Source organism: Pristis pectinata, chromosome 4 (assembly GCF_009764475.1).
Source record: "Pristis pectinata isolate sPriPec2 chromosome 4, sPriPec2.1.pri, whole genome shotgun sequence".
NCBI classification, from domain to species: Eukaryota; Metazoa; Chordata; class Chondrichthyes; order Rhinopristiformes; family Pristidae; genus Pristis; species Pristis pectinata.
Genome location: NC_067408.1, coordinates 103,864,560 through 103,888,600, shown reverse-complemented (window position 1 = coordinate 103,888,600; position 24,041 = coordinate 103,864,560). Strand labels below are relative to the sequence as shown.

The window sequence follows — 24,041 nt, the reverse complement described above, 5'->3', positions numbered from 1 at the left end:
GCCTATCCATCATCCCTGAATTTAATTGTTCTGTCCTGGATGGCTTCACCTTTCGTTCTTCTCAACTTAAATCATAGTTTAATGTTCAGTACCTTACATTTCGTATTAAATTTCATCTGCCACAGTTCAGCTGTACTGTTAAGGTGCCAATGAATAAGATGTCAAGCCAGTTAAATGCTTTCTCATAACACTTCTTTGCAGAGTTCCGTCCCTCACTGAAACTGTTCTTGTGGGCGATTGCTGTGCACAAATTGGATACCATACTGCCTGCAGGGCCATAGTAACCACATTTCAAAAGTACTTTGGAGTTCCTTAAGGTACGATGTAAATGTGCAGCAACACACAAAGGAGGTGGAGGAACTCAGCAGGTCAGGCAACATCTACGGAGGGAAACGGACAGTTGACATTTTGGGTCGAGAACCTCTATCAGGGCTGGTGTAAATGTGCATCCTTTTTATGTGAACCAAACTTGCATTGCGTGAGAGGAAAGTTTGTGCTAAAATGAATGTATACGACAAACACTTGTGACTAGTCAACAAGTGCTAATGAACAGACCATTGATGGTCTTCTGCCTAAATCTTTCCCTGGTGACCATGACAATGCAACAATCCCAAGAGGATGAAACAAAGGCAAACAAGCAAACAAAAAAGTCGTGATTCTCAATATTTATTGCATTAGTTATAAGAATTAAGACACTGTAGTTTTAGAAGGCAACTGGGTAACTTCAGTGTTTCTCCTTTTAAGCAAGACCATTAACATGCGGCATTTCCTTTAATCGTCAATAACTTAGTGTGCAATCCATTTTTAGTTCTGGTCCCTGGCTCAGTTCAATAAACATCCTACTTATTTTTGTTTCCTTCCTTTACCATTTCTTGGCACCGAGGGAGCACCAAAGGAAGGTTCCAGTTACAGTTCACAAGAATAAAAAGGTTTATACTGAATCAGTACATTTTAAATACTGATTCTCATAGGTAAGGGCTACACAGTCCTTATTTCCACTCTTTGGTCATCATTTTAAACACACTAGTAAACACTGGGCGTGACATGCACAGATATAGAAAGATCATGTACTTCAATTAATACTGTCTTCCCCTCTTGCGAAAACAAGGTGGGAAATCTTTACTAGACAAGAATTAGGTTTGAAAGATTGAGTATGGGAATGTACACAGTGCTTTGATACCACATCTCTAAACTTTCAGAAGGTATCAGCACTGAACACTAGAATCCTGAATTGACAAACCCCACACATAACTGTAGGTCACATACTGAGAATAAGTTTAGACCCCACACTAGTTATATTATAACACTTATATTGTCAGTTAATAATAAAAATAAGTTCACTGAGTAGAGAGAATAACTGGAAGACTAAAAGAATAACAGCATAATGATTTTTTTTCACAAACCTAACTAATGGAAGTAGAAATGGTAGGGGGTATTGTTGGTGGGGTGGGGAAATAATATTAAAGAGCAGTCAGAAATCTCTTACCTACAGTGGGCAATGTTGCTTATCCATTTCACTACATGGGCAGTATTGTAAAAGTGGAGCATCCTGGGGAGATCAGCCCCAGAAAATTGCACACAGTCTCAAAGCTACAAGTGGAATTGTGGAAGAGTACAATTCATTTCGCTTTCATCCACACAGCTTGTTATTGATTACATCAGTGAATTTTAGTTTGCAAAAAAGAGCAAAGTTTGCCTGCTGTATAGCTAGATAATCCAAGGGGAAAATCAATGGATGAATGAAGTGGCAGGTCTATTAACACAGCTTTAAACCTAGGCAGCACACAATTCCTACAGCCCCCAAAACTGAGAACAGGCCAAACACCACACTGCTAGTTATTCAAAGACCCCTTTAAAAAAAAACTATAGGACAAAATGGCAGTAGAAAATATGAAGCAAGTGCATAAAAAGCCAGTTGTCAACTGGTCACAATCATTATAAACCAAATAAATGAATAACCAAGGTAGGGAAGTTCACATCATGATGCTGGGCATGCCAAGAACGAGGGACACACATACACATTCCAACAAAACTTCCAGGATGGCCTGGGGCTAATGACCCAGCAAAGAACAAGGATGTCCCTGGACAGCCAGGTAACTGTTTCCAAGGCAACCAACTATCTTTATTGAAATGGCCCCTTCACTACCAGGTATCTACAGTCCACACTGCCTTTTTGAGTCGATTACCATTCACAAATGAAAGGAAGAGCACACCCTTAGTCACATTAAAAAAAATAGCACAGCTGCTAGTGATGCAAGGCTGCAAGAGGAACTTGGGAAAGCTAGGGAAAATGGTAGATTGGTGTGACTTTATAATTCACCAAGTGCAGTCTCAGGAGATTCCTTTGCCCCCACTAAAGAAGTGGCACTTAAAGTGACCCAGTGCAGCAGCAGGCTCACGTGACAAATGGAAAGCTCTTTTTCAAGTGTAATTCCCTACAATAATAAAAAAGAATGGGTGCTTTGTCACCTATACTGAATTCGGTTCTGTCCTATTTCAGAAACATTCAGCACAGGAAATATTTACATACTTGGTGTCATCACAATTCTACTTTAATGGTTGGTGTTTCTCTTTTAATTTTTGTCGCATGGATTTGTATTCCCAAATTGTAAACTATGCAGAAGTCATGAGTAGATTTGCAGTCAGAAACTTCACCAGTTCAGAGGCTGACGGGATTGAATTCAATCCTCTAGCCTTGTAGTGTGAAGCATCAAGTTATTGGCATGACTCCATTTTTGGAGATACCAAATGCAAGTGTTTGGATATTTGGCTCAAACATTACAAATTAGACACAACCTCCTAAATTCAGACTTAATAGCTACATATTCAGAAAGTCTACCAATACCTTTTCCATCCAATTTCCATTGGTTTTGTTTAAAAGATAATCCTCCCACTTTACTCATTTGATTATCTCTTCTCAGATCAGTTTTATCAGCATTTCAAGAAAGTTCTCAGAGTTACCATCATTTCACCACACAAGAGTTTAAACATGCCTCAACACGGTTACTGTCAGGTTCTAAGGAAAGGACTCTGAACTCATTCACCCACAGATATCACAGTAAAATGAGATTGGTATCATTCAGAGAATAGTAAAGAAAAAAGTGTTCTAATCACGATGCTTGGCAGGGCCCAACTTCTGAAGAAGCAAAAACAAAACTGCAGAGAATGCCAAAGTTATACTACCTGCTCACTTCCTTATAGTTGGCTCAGTGAGGCCTGCCCAGAAGGCTCAGGAACTGTCCCAGTTGCCGAGGCCTGGGGAACTGGCTGTGGACCTGTCCCATCCGTTGAGGTCCAGAGAGTCAGCCTTGGAACCCATGCCTTCTGCACAAGTCTGGAGAGTTACCTTCTGGTCAGTTTTAACGTGGAGAGGGGCAAATGGAGATGGGGAATAGAATGGCAGAAGAGCTGAAAGAAGAACAGACACAGCAGTCTAAATGAAGATCTTTGGCTTTCAACTCTACTGCAATCCTTTAAACTCGATTTGGCAATAATGAATTGAAACTACGTTGGACATTGAACCATGCTGCAAACTTATTCTAACCTGGTAACAATCAGGTCAGATAGGCACAGATTTATCTGAAGAATGGGTGCATCTTAAGCAGGCTTTATCAGCATTAGGGACTGGGTGCATGATAAAACAGAGGTGCCCTGTCATTTCCAAATACTGGAACTATACTCAATTCCCATAACTGAGAAAAAAAATCCAGAACGTTATGAAAGCCCAAATCCCTCCCGGAAAAAGTGTTGCAATTTTTCCTCAATAAGTGAAGTAAAATTTTAAAAAATAAAGTTTCCTTCTAAACTGGAATAATCCTGATGGAAAAAGCCTCTGTAATTGCAAGTCAAATAAAACCTTGAGGCTTTTGGAGTCTGCACATTCCTTAGTCACAGTGCATTGGTGTGGGACGGAGGAAGAGAATGGGGAAAAAGGAGAGAGCCTCAAGTGCTCAGGAACCTCAGTCTGCTGTGGAGCCATTAACTTTAGCTTTACTTTTGGATTTTGGGAAAAGCCTTTTAATTTGTTTCCTGGCCGACTTCCTCTCTTTCTCCAGGGGCGTTGGATGCTCCAGATAAACCAGGTCATTGTGTGACTGGCTCATCCCAGGCTCTTTCTGATGATGTCTGCGCCGGGTAAAGAATTTTACACCACTTCGCATAAAGCCGCCTAAAAGAAAAGAAATTTTCATGAGTCAGGTGCTGCACAAGGAGACAATGCCAAGAAAGAATGCATATGTGGGTTCCCTTCCCAAAAAAAGTCTTATGCATGTGTTGAACCACTGTTCCTTTAGTAATTCATTATGGGAATCATTTGCACCATGTGGCAGTGGATAAGGGTAGAATTGGTACAACTGGTACAAAACTGCTCTTTGTTTTACCAACAGAAGTTGGTAAAAGCTCCTGCTTACCACATGGTAACCAAGGATGCAAAATTCAGCTGTGTACAGGATCAGGTCCTCCCTGATACCCTGCTCCTTTCCTCTCTTCGAATACCTTGAACACACATCAGGGGTGGCCACTTAGAGTCATAGAGTTATACAGTATGAAAACAAGCCCTTTCTCCCCCAACGCATCCATGCCGACCAAGATGTCTACCTAAGCAGGTCACATTTGCCTGCATTTGGCTCATATCCCTCTAAACGTTTTCTATCCATGTACTTGCCCAAATGTCTTTTAAACATTGAAATATTATTATTGTACCTGCCTCTACAGCTTCCACTGGCAGCTTGTTCCACAGACTCACCAGCCTGTGTGTGAAAAAGTTTCCCCTCAGGTCACTTTTAAATCTTTCCCCTCTCACCTTAAATCTGTGTCCTCTAGTTTTAGACTCCCCTACCCTGGAGAAAAAAAAACTTTGACCATCCAACTTTCCTATGCCCCTCATGATTTTTTATACTTATGTGATACTGCAAATGTGTGTGCACACAATGAACGGCCTCTTGGCTGTGATAATGGAGGGCTATATAGAATCTCTTCCCACCAAAATCTATTACATTGATCTTCAGTAGTCTGCTCCTGGCTGGAAAATAGTAGTATCATGTGGGGAGGGGATTGGATGCCTACATGCAACATTTCACCTCTCACTACCAAAAAAAAATGTGCACAGACCACATGCATCAAATCTGTAGAGTTGCCCGAGTGCTTGGCAGTATATCTGGCCCCATTGTTGCAGTCTGCTGGTTCCACCAATGCGTGGTTAAAGACCCAATGCTCAGCAACTGCTTCCTCCACTCGGAGGTTAAAGGAACAGCCTTAAGGTTAAAGATTGAATGGTGTTAGTGTTCATATGGGTACCCTTGTAAACAAATCATTGAAAGTTAACATGCAGGTAGAGATGATGCAGTGGCTTTTGAGTAGGAGGATCTGAGTACAAAAGAGGCATTTTTGTACTCTAGTGATGTAGGGCCTTGCTGAGACCCCATCTGGAAAACGGTATACAAGTCTGATCTCCATACCAAAGGAAGGATATGCTTGTAATGCAGGAAGTGCAATGAAGGGACACCAGCTTGAATGCTGGGTTGACAGCTTTGTCATCTGAAGAGAGATTAAGCTGGCTGGGCCTATATGCTCCATCTTAGACGAATGTAAAGTGATCTCATTGAAACTTACAACAGTCTTCTGGGACTTGATACAATAGGTGCAAAGATGGTGCCTTCTCTGGGTGAGGTGTCCAGAATCATGTCTCAAAACAAGGGGTCGGCCATTACGGACAGAGATAAGGAGGAATTCTTTACCCAAGGGCTGGTGAATGCTTGGAACCCTCTACTCAGCTGGGCTGTAGAGGCTCAATTGCTCAGCTCATTCAAGACAGATTGAAAGGTTTTTACTTATTAAAGGGAACTGAAAGATATGGAGTTGATGCATAAAAGATCAGCCATCATCTTTTTGAATGACAGAACACAGAACATTATAGCACAGGAACAGGTCCTTTGGCTCACGATGTCTGTGCTGACCAAGGTGCCAATTTAACCACTGCCTGCATATGATCTATCTCCTTCCATTCTTTGTTTGCTCTTAAATGTTGCTATCGTATGTGCTTCTACCACTTTCATTAGAAGCATGTTCCAGGTACCTACCACTCTGTGTGTAAAAAAAATTTGGATCATGAATCTCTTTCAAATTTCCCTTCTTTCAGCTTAAAGCAATACCCTCTAGTATTTGACATTTCCATCCTGGGAAAAAGACCAACTTAACCATGTTTCTCATAATTTTAGAATAGACGGAACAGAACAGGCTACAACCTGCACCTGTTCCTGCTTCCATTTTATGTGAAATTCCCAAAAATCTGTACAAACTTTTATACCAAAAGAGCTCAATGAGCTTCTTTTTCCACTGCAAAACTTTGAGCAGTGGCCTGCAGTAGATAAACTCTGAGGACTGACACAATGGGAACACAATGCTGGTGAGAAGTCACAAACCAAGACTGCATTTTGATTTCTTCTAATATGGACAAAGTACACATTCCAGTTTTTGGAACCCAAAGAACATTCACCTTTAGATTTTTTCACTGTTCCCACTTTTGAGCTGTCAAAGGAGCTAGTGGACTTCTGCTCAAAATCCAGGTCTTCCTGAAAGCCGGCGTTCCATTGGTTAAACTGTCCATCAGCTCCAACTGCTGACGACGAGGACGAAGTTTCTTCAGTAGCACAAATCTCAGCCTCGGGTAAGCTTTGGGTTAGTGTTTTCTCAGAAGAGAGCTCAGTAGTGCTGTTGGAGGAAGGGTGAGGTGAAGGTTCCTGCCTCAAGGATGCATCCATCGCAGCTGCGTAGTTGGCCGATAGGGTCATTTCATCATCCACAGCCAAGGGAGCCTGGAGATCAACAATAGAAGTGATCTCTTCAGAATATAAAATACTTCTAACCAATTTAATAGAAAAAATACAAACTAAACAAATACTCAGTCAAAACTCTGATCAAATGAACAAGTTATAATCTATTTGAAAGGTCCCTGACCTGTGATATCAACTCTGCCTCTCTCTCCGCAGATACTGTTGGGCTTGCTAAGAATTCCCAGCATTTTGCCTTTTTAAATCAAATTCTTTTCTTTAGTATTACCTTTGATACTTGTTGAAGAAAGTGGTCATTTTCCAAAGAAGAAAATAATTTCAAGCACTGACGATCCAATTTCAGACCACAAGATGTAGGAGCAGAATCAGGCCATTCAGCCCATCGAGTCTGCTCCACCATTCGATCATGGTGGATTTCCCCCACCCCCCCCAACCCCTTTCTCCAATTTGTTATAGAACCACCCCCTTCCCCCATCAAAGAAGAGAAACCATGGCACTGCCTGGTCACACCATCCCAATTTATGGATATGCCAGTTCTTCACTGCTGATTTAACTTCCCAGAGATACCCATAATCACAAGGATCGCAGCAGTTCAAGGCCTGCTTCCATCTTCATTGGGTAAAGAAGATGGACAAAAAAAAAATCAGCCTTACCGACAGCCTGAATGCACATCAGTCTGTACTCCATCACCTTGGTTTTAATTTTTTTTAGTACGTACTTCGATGACAATGAGAAGGAAGCATTACTCAATATTTTATACTTCCCATTTGAGGATGGGGAGATGAGCAGAGAGAAAAATCATAAGATTTGCCAATGCTCTGTGCAATGCCCTGATAATTCCTCACCAAACAAAAACTAAATGACTGAAATGATTTGAAAATCTGTCCAACCCAGTAACAACAACCAAGCTTTCTCCAGGACAGAATCACCTAGTAGCAATCATATTCTACAAGCGATATATACCCCCAAATAACACAATACAACTAAATGAACCCCAGGTTTGTGAAGTGAGATAGAGAACAATGGAACTATTGGAAGATGAATTACACACGAGATCTCCATGTTAAGGTACAGAACCCACCTTTGTAACACCTGAAATAACAATGGTACTTTTCTTGATGGGAGACTTCAGCTTGTGCTTCGCAGACTCAGTAAGCTGCCGAATTGCTGCTTCAGCCACGGGGTCGGTGCCACTCAAATGCAGGAGTTCTAAAGTAATTTAAGATTGAAATCAATACACATGTCACTTCTGGACAGTGCAGTTATTGTAAGAGGAACTGAGAGAAGGAGAACTCCAGCTGATCCAAATTAGAACAAAATAACATGTGAAGTAGAAGGTGGAGGCCTTAATGACTGAGTCTACTACATCATTCAATAGAATCACATCTGATTTCTTAAATCCACTCAGCTGAATAAACATTTGTTGAAAATTTTGAAATATTTCTGTAATTGTGTTCCTACCAGCATCCTTTTAATCTATTTTTCCTACCTTTACTTAGGCACCTCCCAAACCTACATAATTGGCAGCACATTCAACCATTTGACTGATCTCTCGAACTGCCCACAAAATTCTCTCACATTGCCACTTTCCTCTTACTCCGAAATTACTAATTAACGCCATTTTAATCACACTCGATAATGTCTAAGACAGTCTGTTCCATAGTTGGTTCCCTGATGTGTAGCTTCAAACAAAAAAGCATCCAGAAAATGTTCCGTGAACCCATCCTCCAAGTTGACTGCTAATTTCACTCAATCCTTTGCTGAAGACCTACTGATAATCTTTGTAGAGCTGGCAGATGCAAGTAGTATCCCCCATGTACCTTTTACATAGACTGGCATATTATGCTACGATCAGGAACAGAGTGGTGCCTATGGATGGCATGATTAACAAAAAGTGATGGAAGATCCATTTTTATTTTAGATTTCCATCACCTGCGGTACTTTCATTTCATACAGTATAATTAGCTTCAGCTTCAATACTCAGTTATCCAATATCAACCACTTGCATTTACTTGTGTGTGTCTTTATCGTGGCAAGATGGTCCTGTGCTTTACTAAATACGAGTTCTATCAAATAAAATTTAATACGCAGCCACCTAGGGGAAAACTGGTTTCCAGAGGATTTGTTTTCAAAAACATCTTGAAGTCATATGGAGGCACAAGGAGAGAATTTATGAGATTAGGGTTTTTGCAGATTAGGACACAGCCCATGGTGGAATTATTAAAATGGATACTTGCAAAGAGGACAGAGCTGGAGGAACACAGGTATTTAAAAAAAAAACAACACAGCATTGCCTAACCAGAAGTCAGGGGAGATCAGGAACTGCAGGGATAATAGATGGATAGTACACTGCAAGTTCTGACACAGGCAGCAGTATTTGGATGCCTGAATCAGAACCCGCAGTGTCCTCTCCACCCATTATCCCTGTGTTTGCTGATCTCCACTGGCTTCTGGTTAGGCAATGCTGTGTTTTAGGTTTAGGGAGTTATATGGAAGATGGGAGACCAGCCACAAGAGAGCGTGTTGAACAAGTCTAGAATTGAGAATGAAGTTAATTAGAGATTTGATTGAACAGCAGAGGCAAGGCAAGGAAAGCAGGCCATCTCACAGACAGTGCGGGTATATGGTAGCAAACTCTTCTAGCCTCAGATACCAATCCTGAGACACAAGAGAGACTGCAGATGTTGGAAATCTGCAGCAACACACACAAAGTGCTGGAGGAACTCAGCAGGTCAGGCAGCATCTATGGAGGGAAAAGAACAGTCGACATTTCTGGCTGAGACCCTTCCTTGGTCCCCGATCGGTGGCAAGCAGTCCTGATGAAGGGTCTCGGCCTGAAATGTCAACTGTCCATTTCCCTCCACAAAACCTCTAGCATTCTGTATCAGATGCCAGTCCTCTCAGCTTATTTCCCAGGTGCTTCGTTAAATTTCTTGGAAGCTTTGAAACTCAGCCAGCTCATTAGCAATGTTTATGTATATCAAAAATGAGGGGAGTTTGACTAGAATTGCTCATCTTCTCCCCACCAAGACCAGAGCTTCTCCCTTCAAATCAGGCTCAACTTATGCCCTGGGCATAACTGAGATGTAAACGCATCACAACATTAATATAATTCCCCCCTAATTTTTGCAAAAGGCAAGAAAGATGTTTACTTACATAGTGTTTTCCACAAACTCACAAAGCACTTTATAACTCATTTAGTGCTTTTGAAATATTGCCAAGACGTAGGCAATTTGCATTCAATGACAATAATGGAATAGAAAGTGATCAGGCAGAGGGGTAAATTTTGCAGAGACATGGAGGTGAACTCTCCTGTCCTTCTTCAAAACAGTGTCATGGGAGTATCGGTCACCATCCAAGGTGATAAGCAGTTCATGCGATTGTGGTCCCAGCTGATAAAGAGCAAGCCGGAAAATCCCTTACCCAAACTTGCTGCATGCCTGCACCAACCTGGCACAGCTGACTCACTGAGCTTAAGAGACATCCTGTGAACCAGGGCACAATTGGGGACTGAGGACTTGGCAGCATGCCAGGGAGGCTATGCCCCAAAAGCCCACTCCCATCAAGAATCTTTGAAATGTTTTTAAAATGTCTCTGATAGAGCCACTTAAGATAAGATAAAATATCTTTATTAGTCACATGTACATGGAAACACACAGTGAAATGCATCTTCTGCGTAGAGTGTTCTGGGGGCAGCCCGCAAGTGTCGCCACGCTTCCGGCGCCAACCTAGCACGCCCACAGCTCCTAACCCGTACGTCTTTGGAATGTGGGAGGAAACCGGAGCACTCGGAGGAAACCCACACAGACACAGGGAGAACGTACAAGCTCCTTACAGACAGTGGCCGGAATTGAACCTGGGTCGCTGGCGCTGTAATAGCGTTATGCTAACCACTACACTACCGTGCCTGCGTATTTCTTTTTACATATTCAAAAATTGAAAGCTTAATTAAACATCTCATGTACTAGAAATTAATTCAAAGCATTAAAAAAAATCAAAGTGAAATGTGTAAACATCTTTCCTGCAGTTTGCTTCCTACTCAGGATTAGCATAACACTGAGGGGCCAGGTGCAAAGTGTTTCCAGTAGAGGAGCAAGAGGCCAGATGCTCCAGGGCCCAAACTTCAGCTCATCTCAGACTTCTGGTTCTCAATGGGCAGTTGTGAAAGATAGAGACGGAATAAAAAGCTGGTGGTAGAATAGAAAGCTGGTACTTCTCTTGGGAAGCAAGATCCAGTCCAGCATTCCCAGCAGTGTAGTATTCACTCAGACTTGCAGCCAAGTCTCAACCTATGGATGTGGTGCTCAAGTCTCATGGCATCTGAACCACAGTACTGCTTGGAGATGGAATACACGCTACTGAGCTTCACCCTTCAGCAATGGAGTTTCTAACCCCCACTGAAGCAATACGTTGGAGCTTCAGCTTTTTCTGTTGCAACCTACATGAAAGGTAACTTAACTGAACAGGATGCAAGAGAAAATAATGGTTGCTGTCTGTGTGATCACCATGGTTACCCTAGCTCACGGAAGCTGCGGGGCAGTCAAGCAGTGACAGGAACAACAGGCTTTACTCTTCTTGCCAGAATAAAAGTGCAGTCACAAGCATTATATGAGCAGTTAATGAGATCACAGACACAAAGAAAAGGACATGAGCAAATTAAAGAAAGATAACATGTCACAACAGGGTGCTGAGAACAATTAGAATTGGGTTCTTTTCCCCTCTGAAAACAGTAACATTTGAACGTTCACTGCCTGAAGCAGAGTGTGTGTGTACCAATTTTCCCCCATGGATAACTGTGGTTTTAATTTAAACTCAATTTTTCCATCATTACTGCTCTATACCAGACATTAGAAATGCACACTAAATTTAGGATTTCTCCTATCCAATTGGGAAATGTTTTTCTGGAAAAGAGATTTTAATTATTAAAACAATGATTGGAATGAGGCCAGGACATTAAGTCCAAAGTCCTGTCCATTTCTAAATTACATAACATTTACAGCACAGAAATGGGCCACCTGTTAATGCTTCACATCTTCTGCACTATTATATCAAACTCATCAATACATCCTTCATTTTGGTTTTGTTTCCCCATAAGCAAAATTTGTCCCAACTATTCCTTCTTGTAGCGAGTTCTTCGTTCTAAAGTGAGAAAAGAAGTTTCTCCCAAATTCCCTATTTGATTTGGTAGTGACTGCCTACTTTATGACTACTGTTTCTGGAAATACCTTCCCTAGATCCACACAATCACCTCTCATAACAGGGACCTCTATCAGGACACCCCTTTGTCATCAGTTTTAATTGAATGAGCCTGTTCAATTTTTATAAACTCAGTTCTAGCATCATTTCAGTACACCTCTTTTGAAACAATCAAAGCATAAACAGTACATATTGTTTTTAAAGAGCCCACAGTTTGGTCGAGCCAATATTTGATACCTTTTTCTGTTTCAGTTTGATCCCTCTAGAAATGAGCCTCAGCATAAAAACAGTCCAATTAATCAGCATTGCTACTTTTAGGGATCCCAGCATCAGTACCCAGAGACACCTCTGTTTGGACACTTATTTTCCTGGGAATAAGCGGTCACTCCTACTAAGATGTGTCATGCCAAACTTGTATTTAAGTTAATTTGCCACTAACAAATTTTTTCTGAGAGTTACCAGTCCCTTCATATATCGTTACGATCCTCCTATGGTGTTAACTACAGCCCGAAGTTTAGGGCAATCTGTAAATTCTGATCAAATGCTATACATCTACTTAGTAACACTATTCACCATTTAAAAAATACATCAAGTGGCTCGGATCCAGTTATTTCATCAACTTTAAGTCCAGTGGCTTAAAGTTCTGCCAACCTCACTTTTTACGCTCCTTCGCATTTGAACGGTTTTCCTGAAACAGTAAATCTGCAATCACAATTGGTGCGTAATTAAACCAGTATTTTCCAGTCACATCAGGCTGCTTTGCTGCAACAATGAAACAAGGCACCAAGAGACTCAACCTCACAGCAAGATCTAATTTTCACTGGTTTACTGCAGAGAGATCAAGACAAACACCCTGGCTTTTTTTGAATAAAGAATGAATTGGTAATAGTCAAAGTGAAAAATGGATAAACATTTGAAGTGGCAAAAATACAAAAAAAGAGGCAAGGGTGGAAAGGGGTCATAGATTAGTCTTTGTTTTGCTCCAGTAAAGCATCAGCAAAGACACAATGAGCTGAATCACCCTACTTCACATACATGTATGAGATTTTCTCATTAACCATCTTTTTTTTTAACACTTCTGGGTTTAAGCTTCTCTGATCTTTGTGACTCATCCTTTAGACCATGCCATTCTTGTTGCTTGTCTCTGCAATCCTTTGATGCCTGTTTTGCGAAAAGCTACAGCACAACATCTGCAGGGTTGTGCTCCATAATGATTCCTTACACAGAGCTCTAAGTTACAGGGCTTTTGAATCTTTACAAAAGCAATGTTTGTGTATTACTTAGTGATTCTAGATGTCACAGTATCAGACAACACAGAGGGTTTAACTGACACAAAGGAAGGGAATTTAAGAGAACAAGCTCGCTTCTTATCTCTCTCAAGTTGGGTACCACTGTTTGGTTGAACCACTGTGTGCCAGGCATGTCCAGTACAAAATGAGGCACAATGTTAATAAAGAACGTAGGGAGGTGTACTTTCTAATTCTCCTGTACCAACCCAAGGATGCTTGGCACCAACATCATACTTAAATAATGAAACAGTATTCATGACCTCAGAAATAAGCCCATGTAAACTGAAATTCACAATTATTTATAACCACGCAACCCTTTGGATGTTCATACATGTATGCCATTGTAAAACACGAACCCTGGTGTTAATATCAATAGACAGTTTGTACCTGTATCAGATGATGACAAGAGTTTGCTAACAGGTGCACCCTGCTCAGAGTTTCTCAGCGCCAAGGATTCCTCATCTGCGTCTTTCACATCTGTGGAGGACTTTACAGGGGTGTCTGTTATTAAAGAGAAAAGTTCAAAGTCAATTGTTATTAGAAAGTTGCCTCTGACACTGGAATCCTACTGAAATTTGCCTTATATGGCTAACATGAGGGGGCACAATTTTAAGGTGATTGGAGGAAAGTATGGGGGGGGGGGGGGATGTCAGAGGCAAGTATTTTTTTTACACAGAGTGGTGGGCGCATGAATCGCACTGCTGGCAGAGGTGGTGGAGGCAGATATATTAGGGATATTTAGGAGACTCTTAGATAGCCACATGAATAATAGAAAAATGCAGGGCTATGTAGGAGGGAAGGGTTAGATAGATCTTAGAGCAGGAAAAAATGTTGGCACAACATTGTGGGCCAAAGGGCCTGTACTGTGCTGTAATATTCTATTTACAATCTTAGAAAGTAGCTGCGAAGAAGGGACCAGTTCTCCAAACAACAGTTCTGCTTGACAGCGTGTTTGATGACAATGACAGGGTTGGCCCTTTGAGTGGAGTGCAGCAAGTTCAGAAGAGAGTAGATTAAGTAAAGGAGATGGAAAAATGGAGATTGGTCAATGCAGGTCAGTGTTAGCATCAAACAGATCTAGGGAGAGGAGGAGACCAGAGGGAATGGGAACTCTGAAGAAGAGGTGTCAACAGCCTGGGTGAATACTTGTGATCAAAGAAATGGGCACAGAGGCAAAGACAGCAGCAGAGGAACTCGTGCTCAGAATTTACCTTCCCTGTTTCTTTAACTGTGGTTTCCACTGCAGCCTGTAGTGCTGCCCACTTCCTGCAATTCAGCTCTCACTCCCTCCCATCATAACCATTACAGGGATAAATTCCCCCTCGCCCTCACCTTCCTCATTCAATGGATCATCCTCTGTAACTTCAGCCGTCTTCAACTTGATGCCACGACCAAACAGCTTCACCTTGCAGCATTCCAAAGTGACGGTTCCCTCTGCGACCCCCTGGTTCATTCTTCCATCTTCACCGTCACCCCACCCCCCCCCAACTTTCTCATGTACCTCCCCATGCAACCGCAGGTGATGCAACATACCTGCCCTTTTAACCTCTTCCCTTCCCACCATCCAGGGACTCAAACAGATGTTCAAGGTGAAGCGGCGATTCACTTGCACTTCTTCCAACTCCACGTAGAGCGTTCAGTGCTCGCAAGCTGGCTTTCTCCGCACTCAAGAACTCAAATGCAAACTGGCCGATTGCTTTGCACAATTCCTCCCGATAGTGTGTAAATTTGACTGAGCTTCCATTTGCCTGACATTTTAATTCTCCATCCAACTCACACTCCATTTTCAGTGTCTTACACTGTTTCCCCAAACTATGGACACTGTGCCTCCAGCTATCACCTCCCAGCCTGTTGTTATTTTCCATTCTTCCCTCCTCCATCTGCTTATCACCCCTCCTCACCCAGACGCACCTATCGCTTGTCGGCTTTTGCTCCGCCTCTTCCCCTTACCTCTTTACACGGGCCATCTCCCCTCTACTCTCAGTCCAGATGAAGGGTCTCGATCCAAAACGTCGACTGTCCCTCCACAATATTTCACTCTGCAGATGCTGCCCAACCCGCTGCGTTCCTCCAGCAGCTCACTTTTTTATTCCATCAGATCACTCCATCTTTGATTCTTAAGGGAATATGTGCCGAACCAATGAATCCTATCCTCAGGATTTTAGCCCCGGTATCCCTAAGTATTGGGAGCTGGTCATGATGTATGTATTTTTAAAGAGAAAGTAATCACCAATGCAGTTAACCCTTTCATTACCTGTAGGCGATATACAAGGCTTCCCATCTGTTCGAGGCTTGGTCTTAACAGCGGTTACCGTGGTAACAACGGTGCCACAAGGCATGACTGTTCGATCCTTCTCTACTTTCTTTGCTGGAAGCAGTGTGGGGGACTGTCGAGATTTCATTTCATTGGGTTCCACATAACAGAACTGAAATGAAACCAGGATCATGGTTCACATTCTTGGACTTTTCCCATTATAAACCTGCATCCACCATACATCTCCAAAGCAGATAGTGAGAGACTGAGGTACAAAGACTCAACATTAGGTCGAGTATCCATGTAAACTTTTGCTCCATCTAAAACTCCCTTCCAACAGTTCCCAAATGTACTCACAGAGAGAACAAGCCTCATTATGTGTATTCTCTGAAAAAGTCAAAGTTAAACTGGGCTTGCTCCAAGCAGCAAATCTTATTTGTCTCCAGATTTTACCGGACCCAAGCTAGGTTAGCAAATGGAAAGCTACAAACTGACTGACTGTCAATATGTTGAAGCAGAAGGGATAAAAAAAAGGAAAAGCTACTAATCAATATTGGGGTGAAAACCTAGAACTTGGCAGTTGTAAAAACTTCCTTCCAAACCTTTATCCCATTCATAAATGCATAGCCTGCAACATTCACCCAAATTAGTAGCAGAGGTAACCATGATTTATAAAACCCAAATGAGTTATCAATCCAATGGTAAATAGCCATAAAAAACTCACAACTGAACCTACAATCTTCTTTTTCCTTCAAACCATTTCATTGTGTGTGTGTGTGTGTGTGTGTGTGTGTGTGTGTGTGTGTGTGTGTGTGTGTGTGTGTGTGTGGGGGTGGGGGGGGGGAATAGAAGTTAACCAATGAGAGTAGATTCCAGATAAAGCCAAATGCAAGTAGTAATGAAATTATGGAAAAGTCATAAAAAAACATTTTGACAATTTAATTTTAAATAGCAACATTGGATAAAAGAAAGTAAGCATGGAGTAGTAATAATGACAAGACACTGGAGTGCTGTAGTATATTGACGTGTTGAGTAAGGGTATGGAGTGTCTAAACCTGTAACACTGCCTTTGTAGTTGGGTAAACAAAGCTAAGTGTACATTTTAAATAAATGATGAAACCCAGACCCATAGTTGACAGAGAAAGATGTTTCATAAATTATGAATTGACGGTATAATATTAAGTCATCATTTTAAAATGGTACAGACCTTCAAAAGTTAAAGATATTTTTTGGAGTACACAAAGATGGAGGGAAATAAGGAATTTCCCCAAGTCTGAAGATCGGAAAGGTTCATACAGAAGAATAACTGGAACATGCAATGACTAACATGGGAGTGAGGAGCAAGTTACAGAACTGGTGTGCTCCACGGCAGAGACAGAAACTGACAGTAGATAACCAACTTGTGCGTCTCTCATGCATGTTATGCATTCTAATGGGCAAAGTGGTTAGCATGTCACGAGGACGGGGAGTAGATGCTTTGTTCATTTTTCCTACACCCTGGTTCTCTTAATGGTCTCAGCAACAAACTACTGTTCGAAATATTAATCTTTCTCTTTTATATCCCTCACCAGCCAATCACCTTCAAATGTAACACAATTAGTGTATTGGTATCAAATCAAATCATCATTCTGTTTGAAATAAACTTATTTCAGATTGATCATTTTCTACCAATTTTCATTAAGCTGTATCCATTTTCTTTTTTTTAATTAGTTTCAGCCACTAGGACACTGCAGTAATTTGACCAAGACCACTGAGCCCCATCCTTGAAAATAACATGAACCAAGAGAGGCACAACTCAGAACTGAACATAAGAGTTTATGCAGTTTATTACCTCAGCTGTGATGGATCCCGAACTATTTCCATTCTGTGTGTTTACCAGACGGAAAGCTTTGCCTCCCACTGGGCTGTTTCTTGAATAGATCTATTGGTACTGTCACCTCACCAAGTACTGCAACAATGATGGAAAATAGTACAAGATAAATCCCTTAAGATACAATGAAATCCACAATGAGAGAAAAATAAGCCAAACTTTCAGGTGGGACCACTCATTAGAAGCAAAGAATATTTCCACTTCTTAAGCTTTGCTTATTGATCTACTAATAAACTTTCAATTTCAACCTCATTTTGCAGAAATACCAAATTACGTTTCACATGAAACCAGGTGAGGAGATATAGTATGCTATTGAAACAAGATCAGGAAGTTAAAAAACGGGACATAAACATTGCGCAAATGGTCAAAACTGTGGCACTTAAAGCTTAAGGGAAAACAATAACAGAATGCAGAATAAAATGTTACAGTTACAGAGAAAGTGCAGTGCAGGCAGAAAAATAAGGGTGCAAGGTCATAATGAGGTAGATTGTGAGGTCTCAACACACTGATGTGATGAAATGATCTGCATGGATGGCAGTGCAAAACAAAGTTTTTCACTTTACCTCAGTTCATGTGACAATAATGAACCAATTTTAAGGCATAAAAACACAAAATCAGCCAGTTTGTATAGGAGAAAGATAAAAGAGAGTATTTAGTCTCTCACCATGAAGTATTGTGGAGGAGCAAAAGGGACATGTCCAGGAACATAAATCACTATAAACTACAGGACAGATACAAATGTAATTACACAAAAAAAAAACTGATGCAATGATAGCCTATATCTCAAGTGTGCTGAAAAACAAAAGGGGAAGAAGTGAAGCTTCAATGGTACAGAGTCTTTATCAGACCCCAACTGGAGTGCATTTTTTCCAGTGATAGACACCATATCTCACGGTACATTTGTTTATAATCCAGGTATTCCAGAATGAGACCAAAGCCGAGTGTCAAGTTATGAGGACATTAACTTGGATTGCATTCCATTTCAGAAGATCAAGAAGTGATCTAATTTAGAGGTTTTAAATGGTAGAAATTCATTTGCAATGGGCAACAATTAATGTCCTTGCCAGCAATGGTCTCACCCCACACACGAGTAAAAATAAGGAAAGATAGAAATCCGACAGGTAAATCCAGAGAAACAGAATATTACTTAAAGTTAAAACTGTACGTATTTCTGTTCAAAACAGAATGCACAGAAAGTAGAGGAAATCTGGAACCATTCTTCCTTAAGGCCAGCAATAAAAAAATAAATACATTCTGCTAGGAGTATTGGCAGATGAATAGGAAATTAGACTGAAGATCAGCCAGTGTGGGTTTGATTGGCTGACTGGCTCACGTTTTGCTCCTTACAGATGAACTGCACTTTTTCTCCCAAAAAAAAAATAAGGGTTGCCCTGTAGTGTTAGGCAACCGATTTCAGGACTGTAACCAAGAAATGGCACGATACAAATGGCTTCATGCATCAGAGCACTTGATTTCACATGATGACGAACATTCAATTACAGAAATAACTGGTAGTGCACAACCCTACTCATAGGGTCAGTTACGTACTCTCCGAGGGTCTTCCATCCTCCAAAACCTGCATGTGAAGTTTCTTTGACTTGGCACTCAGCTCCACTATTGGAGAAAAAGTAAAAAACAGTCACCAATTCAAGCCTCTGATGCAATTGCAAATGTCCTTCCATTTGATTAGGAATATATACCTTCTCCAGATCCACAACCCTCTGAACACTCTACATTCCCCAGCTCAAGCTCTCTATGCACCCCATCTTCTTCACCTTTCAGGTATCTAAGCCCCAAGCTCTGGAATTTCCTCCACAAGCATCCACCACCTTTAAAGTCTTATAAAATCTGCCAAGCTACTCTTTGATTAACTGCTGTAATATCTCGTTCTGTTGTGCTGTTTCAACCTTCATCTGTTTATTTCTCAAGAAGTCCCTAGGGCAGAGCAGTGGTGCAGCGGGTAGTGCTGCCTCCTCACTACCAGAGTGATCCTGGCACAATCATGACCTTAGCTCTATGTGGAATCTCCCTCTGATCACCTGGATTTATGCTGGGTGCTCCAGTTTCCTGGTCGACAGGTTAATTGGCAACTGTAAATTATCCCTTGAACAGGTGGTGGGCACGTGGGAAAGAACAGATTACAGAGACATGGGATTGATGAGGTTGTTCTGAAAGGCAGCATTGATTTGATGAGATAAATGGCCTACTCCTATTTTGTAAGGAAATATGAAAATGGGAATAATATGCTATCTTAAAATATATTACATATTTGCACATTCCTGTTCTGTTGCACCTTCTGGAAGAGTCATAATTCAAAAAGAGTGATCTGGGTAGCGGCTAGAAGGCAAGGAGAGAGCAAGAGGCTAGAAGTCAGGAAGCCCAGTTTCCTTTAGGTCTTGCTGAATTAAGTGGGAACATCCTTGGTCTGTTCCCAGTGTGACCAGCTAGCTTGAAAGAGCTTTCAGCACCAAGCATCCTCCGAGTAGTGAAGAGGGACTGGCGACGTTGGGATGGAGGAAAAAGGTGTCAGAGAAGGACAGAAAAATCAGTGGCTGAAATAGGATTGGGTAAATATCCTAAAGATGTGTTGGCAGGTTAACTGGCGTCCATAAGTGACCCCTTCGTGCAAGTAAGCGGCAAAACAATCACAAGGGAATTGACGGGCAAGTCGCAAGGCTAGAGAGAAATAAGAGGGAGAATGGAACAGATGGGATTACTCTGCTCGGAGATGGCATGAACCCGATGAGCCAAATGATCTTCTATTATGCTGTACTAAGTGGAAAATCTATAATCAGTGAGCAATTGAAAGAAGGTCTTTAAAACACACCCACAGTTGGCTGAGATTTCTCCCTTCTCACTCACTTCCCCTCCGCACACCAAAAAGGTATGTTGTTTTCAGCAGTCGAATTCTTCTTCCCACCTCTCGTCTCCTTCCAAAATCAGATCAACTTTGAACGCATTTAAAAACACATACAGTAAGTCTTTATTATAACCCTGGAGATGTGAGAGAATGTCACTAAAGCTTCAAAAGCTGAACTTCCTGATTTTATACTTCAGTATCATTGTTGGAATTACACTGCCCATAACCGTTTCCTCTGAGCGACGAGGGTTTGAGCCGAACAGATTTCGGTGCTGAGGTCTTCCTGCCATTAAACAACACACAAACACAAAGGAAAGGAAATAAAAGATTTTAGATCTATTTCTTTAAAAAAAAAGAAATGCTTTCGCAAGATCAAAAGATCAGAAAGACTCCCCAGGGGCAGCAGCAGGAGGAAAACTGGCAAAAATAAATAAAAGGACAAGAAATTGGAGCAGGATCAAGCCATAATGTCCCTTGATCCTGTTCTACCATTCAATATGATCATGGCTGACCTGTTTTCTCATCCACTTTCCTGTCCAGTCACCAAATCACATGGTTCCCTTATGTATCCAAAAGACAATCTTTCCACCCCCCCCCCCCCCCCCCAAGGCTGTAATTTTAAAAACTTAAGGCTATGGGTTCAGATTTACTTTAAAATGCAAGCAAGTAACCATTTAAAACCCCCCAAAGCATTTATATCTCTGATTATAACGTAGTGTTTCCTGTAGCAAAATGCCAAACACGGTGCACTATTTTAGCATTATATTTTGCTTGTCAGTCATCTAATAGAAAACACATTAAAGTCAGCTTAAAGAAAAGAGATTCATCAGGAGGACGAATACTTAATGGTTATCGATGTTCTGCGCAGTTCAAACAAGAGCAGAACTACTGTACCTAGCAACAGAAGAAGACATTTTTGTTGCAAGGTGGGGTACAATGATTGGGGTGTGGAAACCATTAAGAGATTCTTGCCTCACCTTAACATGTTAATATATGGACAAAAACAGATTGCCATCACTCACTAGGATCAGTCCCCAAGATCACCAACATCCAGATGTGCCAAGATCCAGATAATCTCTCTGGATTGGAGAACTTTAGTAATGGGGAGAGATTGGGTAGAGAAACAAAGGACTGCAGATGCTGGAATCTAGATGAAAAACACTACGATGCCGGAGGAACTCAGCAGCCCAGACAGCATCTACGGAGAAAAGCAGGCAGTCAACATTTCAGGTCAGGATTTCCCTGAAGAAAGGGCTTCCCCTTTTCCTATCTTCAGTCCTGAAGAAGGGTCCCGATCTGAAATGTTGACCATTTGCTTTTCTCTGCAGATGCTGCCCGGCCTGCTGCGTTCCTCCAGAGATTGAATAGACTGGGCATGTTTTCCCTGGAGCAAAAGAGGCTGAGGGGTTACCTGATAGAGTTATAGCATACTACAGCACTGAAGCAGGCCCTTTGGCCCATCTAGTCCATGTCGACCTGAGCTTCTGCCTAGTCCCACCTACCTGCACCTGGACCATATCCCTCCAAACCCCTCCCATCCATGTACCTATCCAAACTTCTCTTAAATGTTACAATTGAACCCGCATCTACCACTTCCGCTGGCAGCTCACTCCACACTCGCACCACCGTCAACCTGAGCATTTAGCTCATTTTTTTCTCTCCATAGATGCTGTATGACCCGCTGAGTATTTCCAGCATTTTCTGTTCTTACTTCCGATTTCCAGCAGTTTTGTTTTGCTGTTCAATATCTCAAATACGTTAGCTTACTGTACACGTTTCTGAGAGAGAGATGTATTAGATCAGAATGAATGCTGGAATTATGATGTGGAATTAACCCAAGCCTGCTGAATGTAGTGGAGGCACCAAACTTCACACCCCTGTTCATTTGAAGATTTCTGAGAGGTATATAAAATTATGACAGGCATAGATAGGACAGGTGGTCATGGCAGAGATATCAAAAACAAGACAGCATTGGCTCAAGGGCGAGAAAAAGGAATTTTAAAGTGGATCTGAGTGGAAAGCTTTTACACAGACATTGGCATTTGGAACGCACTGCCAAAAGGGGTGGTGGAATCAGATTCAAGCAATAGGTTTAAGAGGTATTTAGAAAGGCATTTGAATAGGCCAGGCAGAGAAGGACATGGATTTAATACAGGTAAATGTGATTAATGTAGATGGGTAGAAATGCCCATTTTGTGCTGTACAATTCTATAACAAAGCAAAGTATGGCTGAAGTTCACTGTATTACACAATGAGGTTTGTAAACAATGCAGCGTAAAATGAAAGTAATGAATTGTCACAGGAAGGTAGTTGGAATAATTAAAATAAAAGCCATTTTTGATCATTTCCAAATGGAAGAGTACTGGCAATCTGAGCAGGTCAAATATCCTGAGAGACACCAAGACCATACTAAATGTGATGAGAGTACTAAAATACATTGAGCTTTATGGAGGGTTTTTTTTGGCAAAGAGGCATCAGGAATTTAAAAGAAGTGCTCCCACAAGACTACTTTTGATTCAAAGTTCAGAAGCACCACAGAAATCAGAAAAATATGATAGCAAGAAACTGGCGCCAGCTTAAAAAGTAAAACAAAATCAATACTCACAACACAAACTGCTGGTCCCACAGGGGAATGGAAACACTGCTCATCACTGAACTAGACACCTTCTGCACTGGGTTGTCCAACTCCACAACACAATATGGATGGATACTTTCTGACAATACCAAGCACATATAGAACATTGCATTCAGAACATGAAATCTAACTTTGACTGAAGCAGAAACAATTTAAACATTGCAGCCCATGGAAAAAATATTCAAGAGAACAGAATGTTGTATGTTATTAATGCAATTATTATTATTTTCTTAAATCCTAACATTTTAAGATTAATTTAAGGTTATATTTCAATTTAAGCAAGTGGGTGCACCAGCAGCTCAACATTCTAATTCACATGACAATAGGGCCTACGCAAAGCTCAGTGCAACTTTTACCCCCCCCCACACACAGCCTCTTCTCCAGTAAGTTGCAACAGCATGCGTGTGTTGGAACTGTAGACCATTTAGACACAATGGACACGATTACCGGCAATATCGGGAGCTGCGAGGTCCTCCACTTTGATGATCTTCACTTGAAGTTTCCGTTCATGAGCCCTAGGTGGTTTGGGAGGTGAGAAAATCTGCGAAGATAACTCTGCATTTGGCAAACTCTGAGAGACTGGAAAATTCTAGAGCGGGAACAAAGAATCACACAAGGTCAGAATGAACTGGCTCCTGCTCAGGCCTGTTACAATAGAAATCTAGCTGATTATATACTAACATTAAATGATCAAGTTTAAGGAACATGCACCTAATTAGGAGCTTGCCAATAAATTCGCCCAGTGTTGTCCAGTGGTGCATGTAACCTAGCGGTTTATCTTGCAGGCAATTGAGAGGCCATACATCAGGTTAGCACCATACCTAGACAATTAAAGCCTGTATGAGTCATTTATGATGGAAGTTGCTTGTACCCAAGAATAAATCAAAACTACTACCATTTCCAATAAATAGAACAATTACTCTTCTTCACTTGGATTTTTTCCTTGTGTCATTTCAGCCTAGATCTTCCTTCTTTGCATTCATTGCTCAGTCATTTATTGGACACGAGACTTGGCAGTGAGTGCCTCCATCAGACACCCCAAAGCTTCCTTCCCTCTCATTTGCAGTGATTTAAGCTTATGTCCAAACTTCCTCAGTTTTCAACTTGACTTATCTGCTTCCAAACCTCAACATCCAACCAAAACCCTAT

The 24,041-nt window shown here is 41.4% G+C and overlaps 1 protein-coding gene across 1 annotated transcript in view; it reads right to left on the bottom strand.

Moving 5' to 3' along the window:
• Positions 1 to 3,271: 3,271 nt before the first annotated feature.
• Positions 3,272 to 24,041, bottom strand: part of LOC127569687 (C2 domain-containing protein 2) — a 60,776-nt gene continuing 40,006 nt past the window's right edge. The window contains exons 6-16 of the mRNA XM_052014487.1: positions 23,340 to 23,481; positions 22,863 to 22,971; positions 20,473 to 20,540; positions 18,946 to 19,011; positions 17,404 to 17,475; positions 16,130 to 16,155; positions 15,528 to 15,699; positions 13,661 to 13,774; positions 7,870 to 7,997; positions 6,494 to 6,812; positions 3,272 to 4,168 (exon numbers count right to left, since the gene is read on the bottom strand). Of these exons, the coding sequence (XP_051870447.1) occupies positions 3,960 to 4,168; positions 6,494 to 6,812; positions 7,870 to 7,997; positions 13,661 to 13,774; positions 15,528 to 15,699; positions 16,130 to 16,155; positions 17,404 to 17,475; positions 18,946 to 19,011; positions 20,473 to 20,540; positions 22,863 to 22,971; positions 23,340 to 23,481 (1,425 nt within the window). The 3' untranslated portion in view covers positions 3,272 to 3,959. The remainder of the gene's footprint in view (positions 4,169 to 6,493; positions 6,813 to 7,869; positions 7,998 to 13,660; positions 13,775 to 15,527; positions 15,700 to 16,129; positions 16,156 to 17,403; positions 17,476 to 18,945; positions 19,012 to 20,472; positions 20,541 to 22,862; positions 22,972 to 23,339; positions 23,482 to 24,041) is intronic.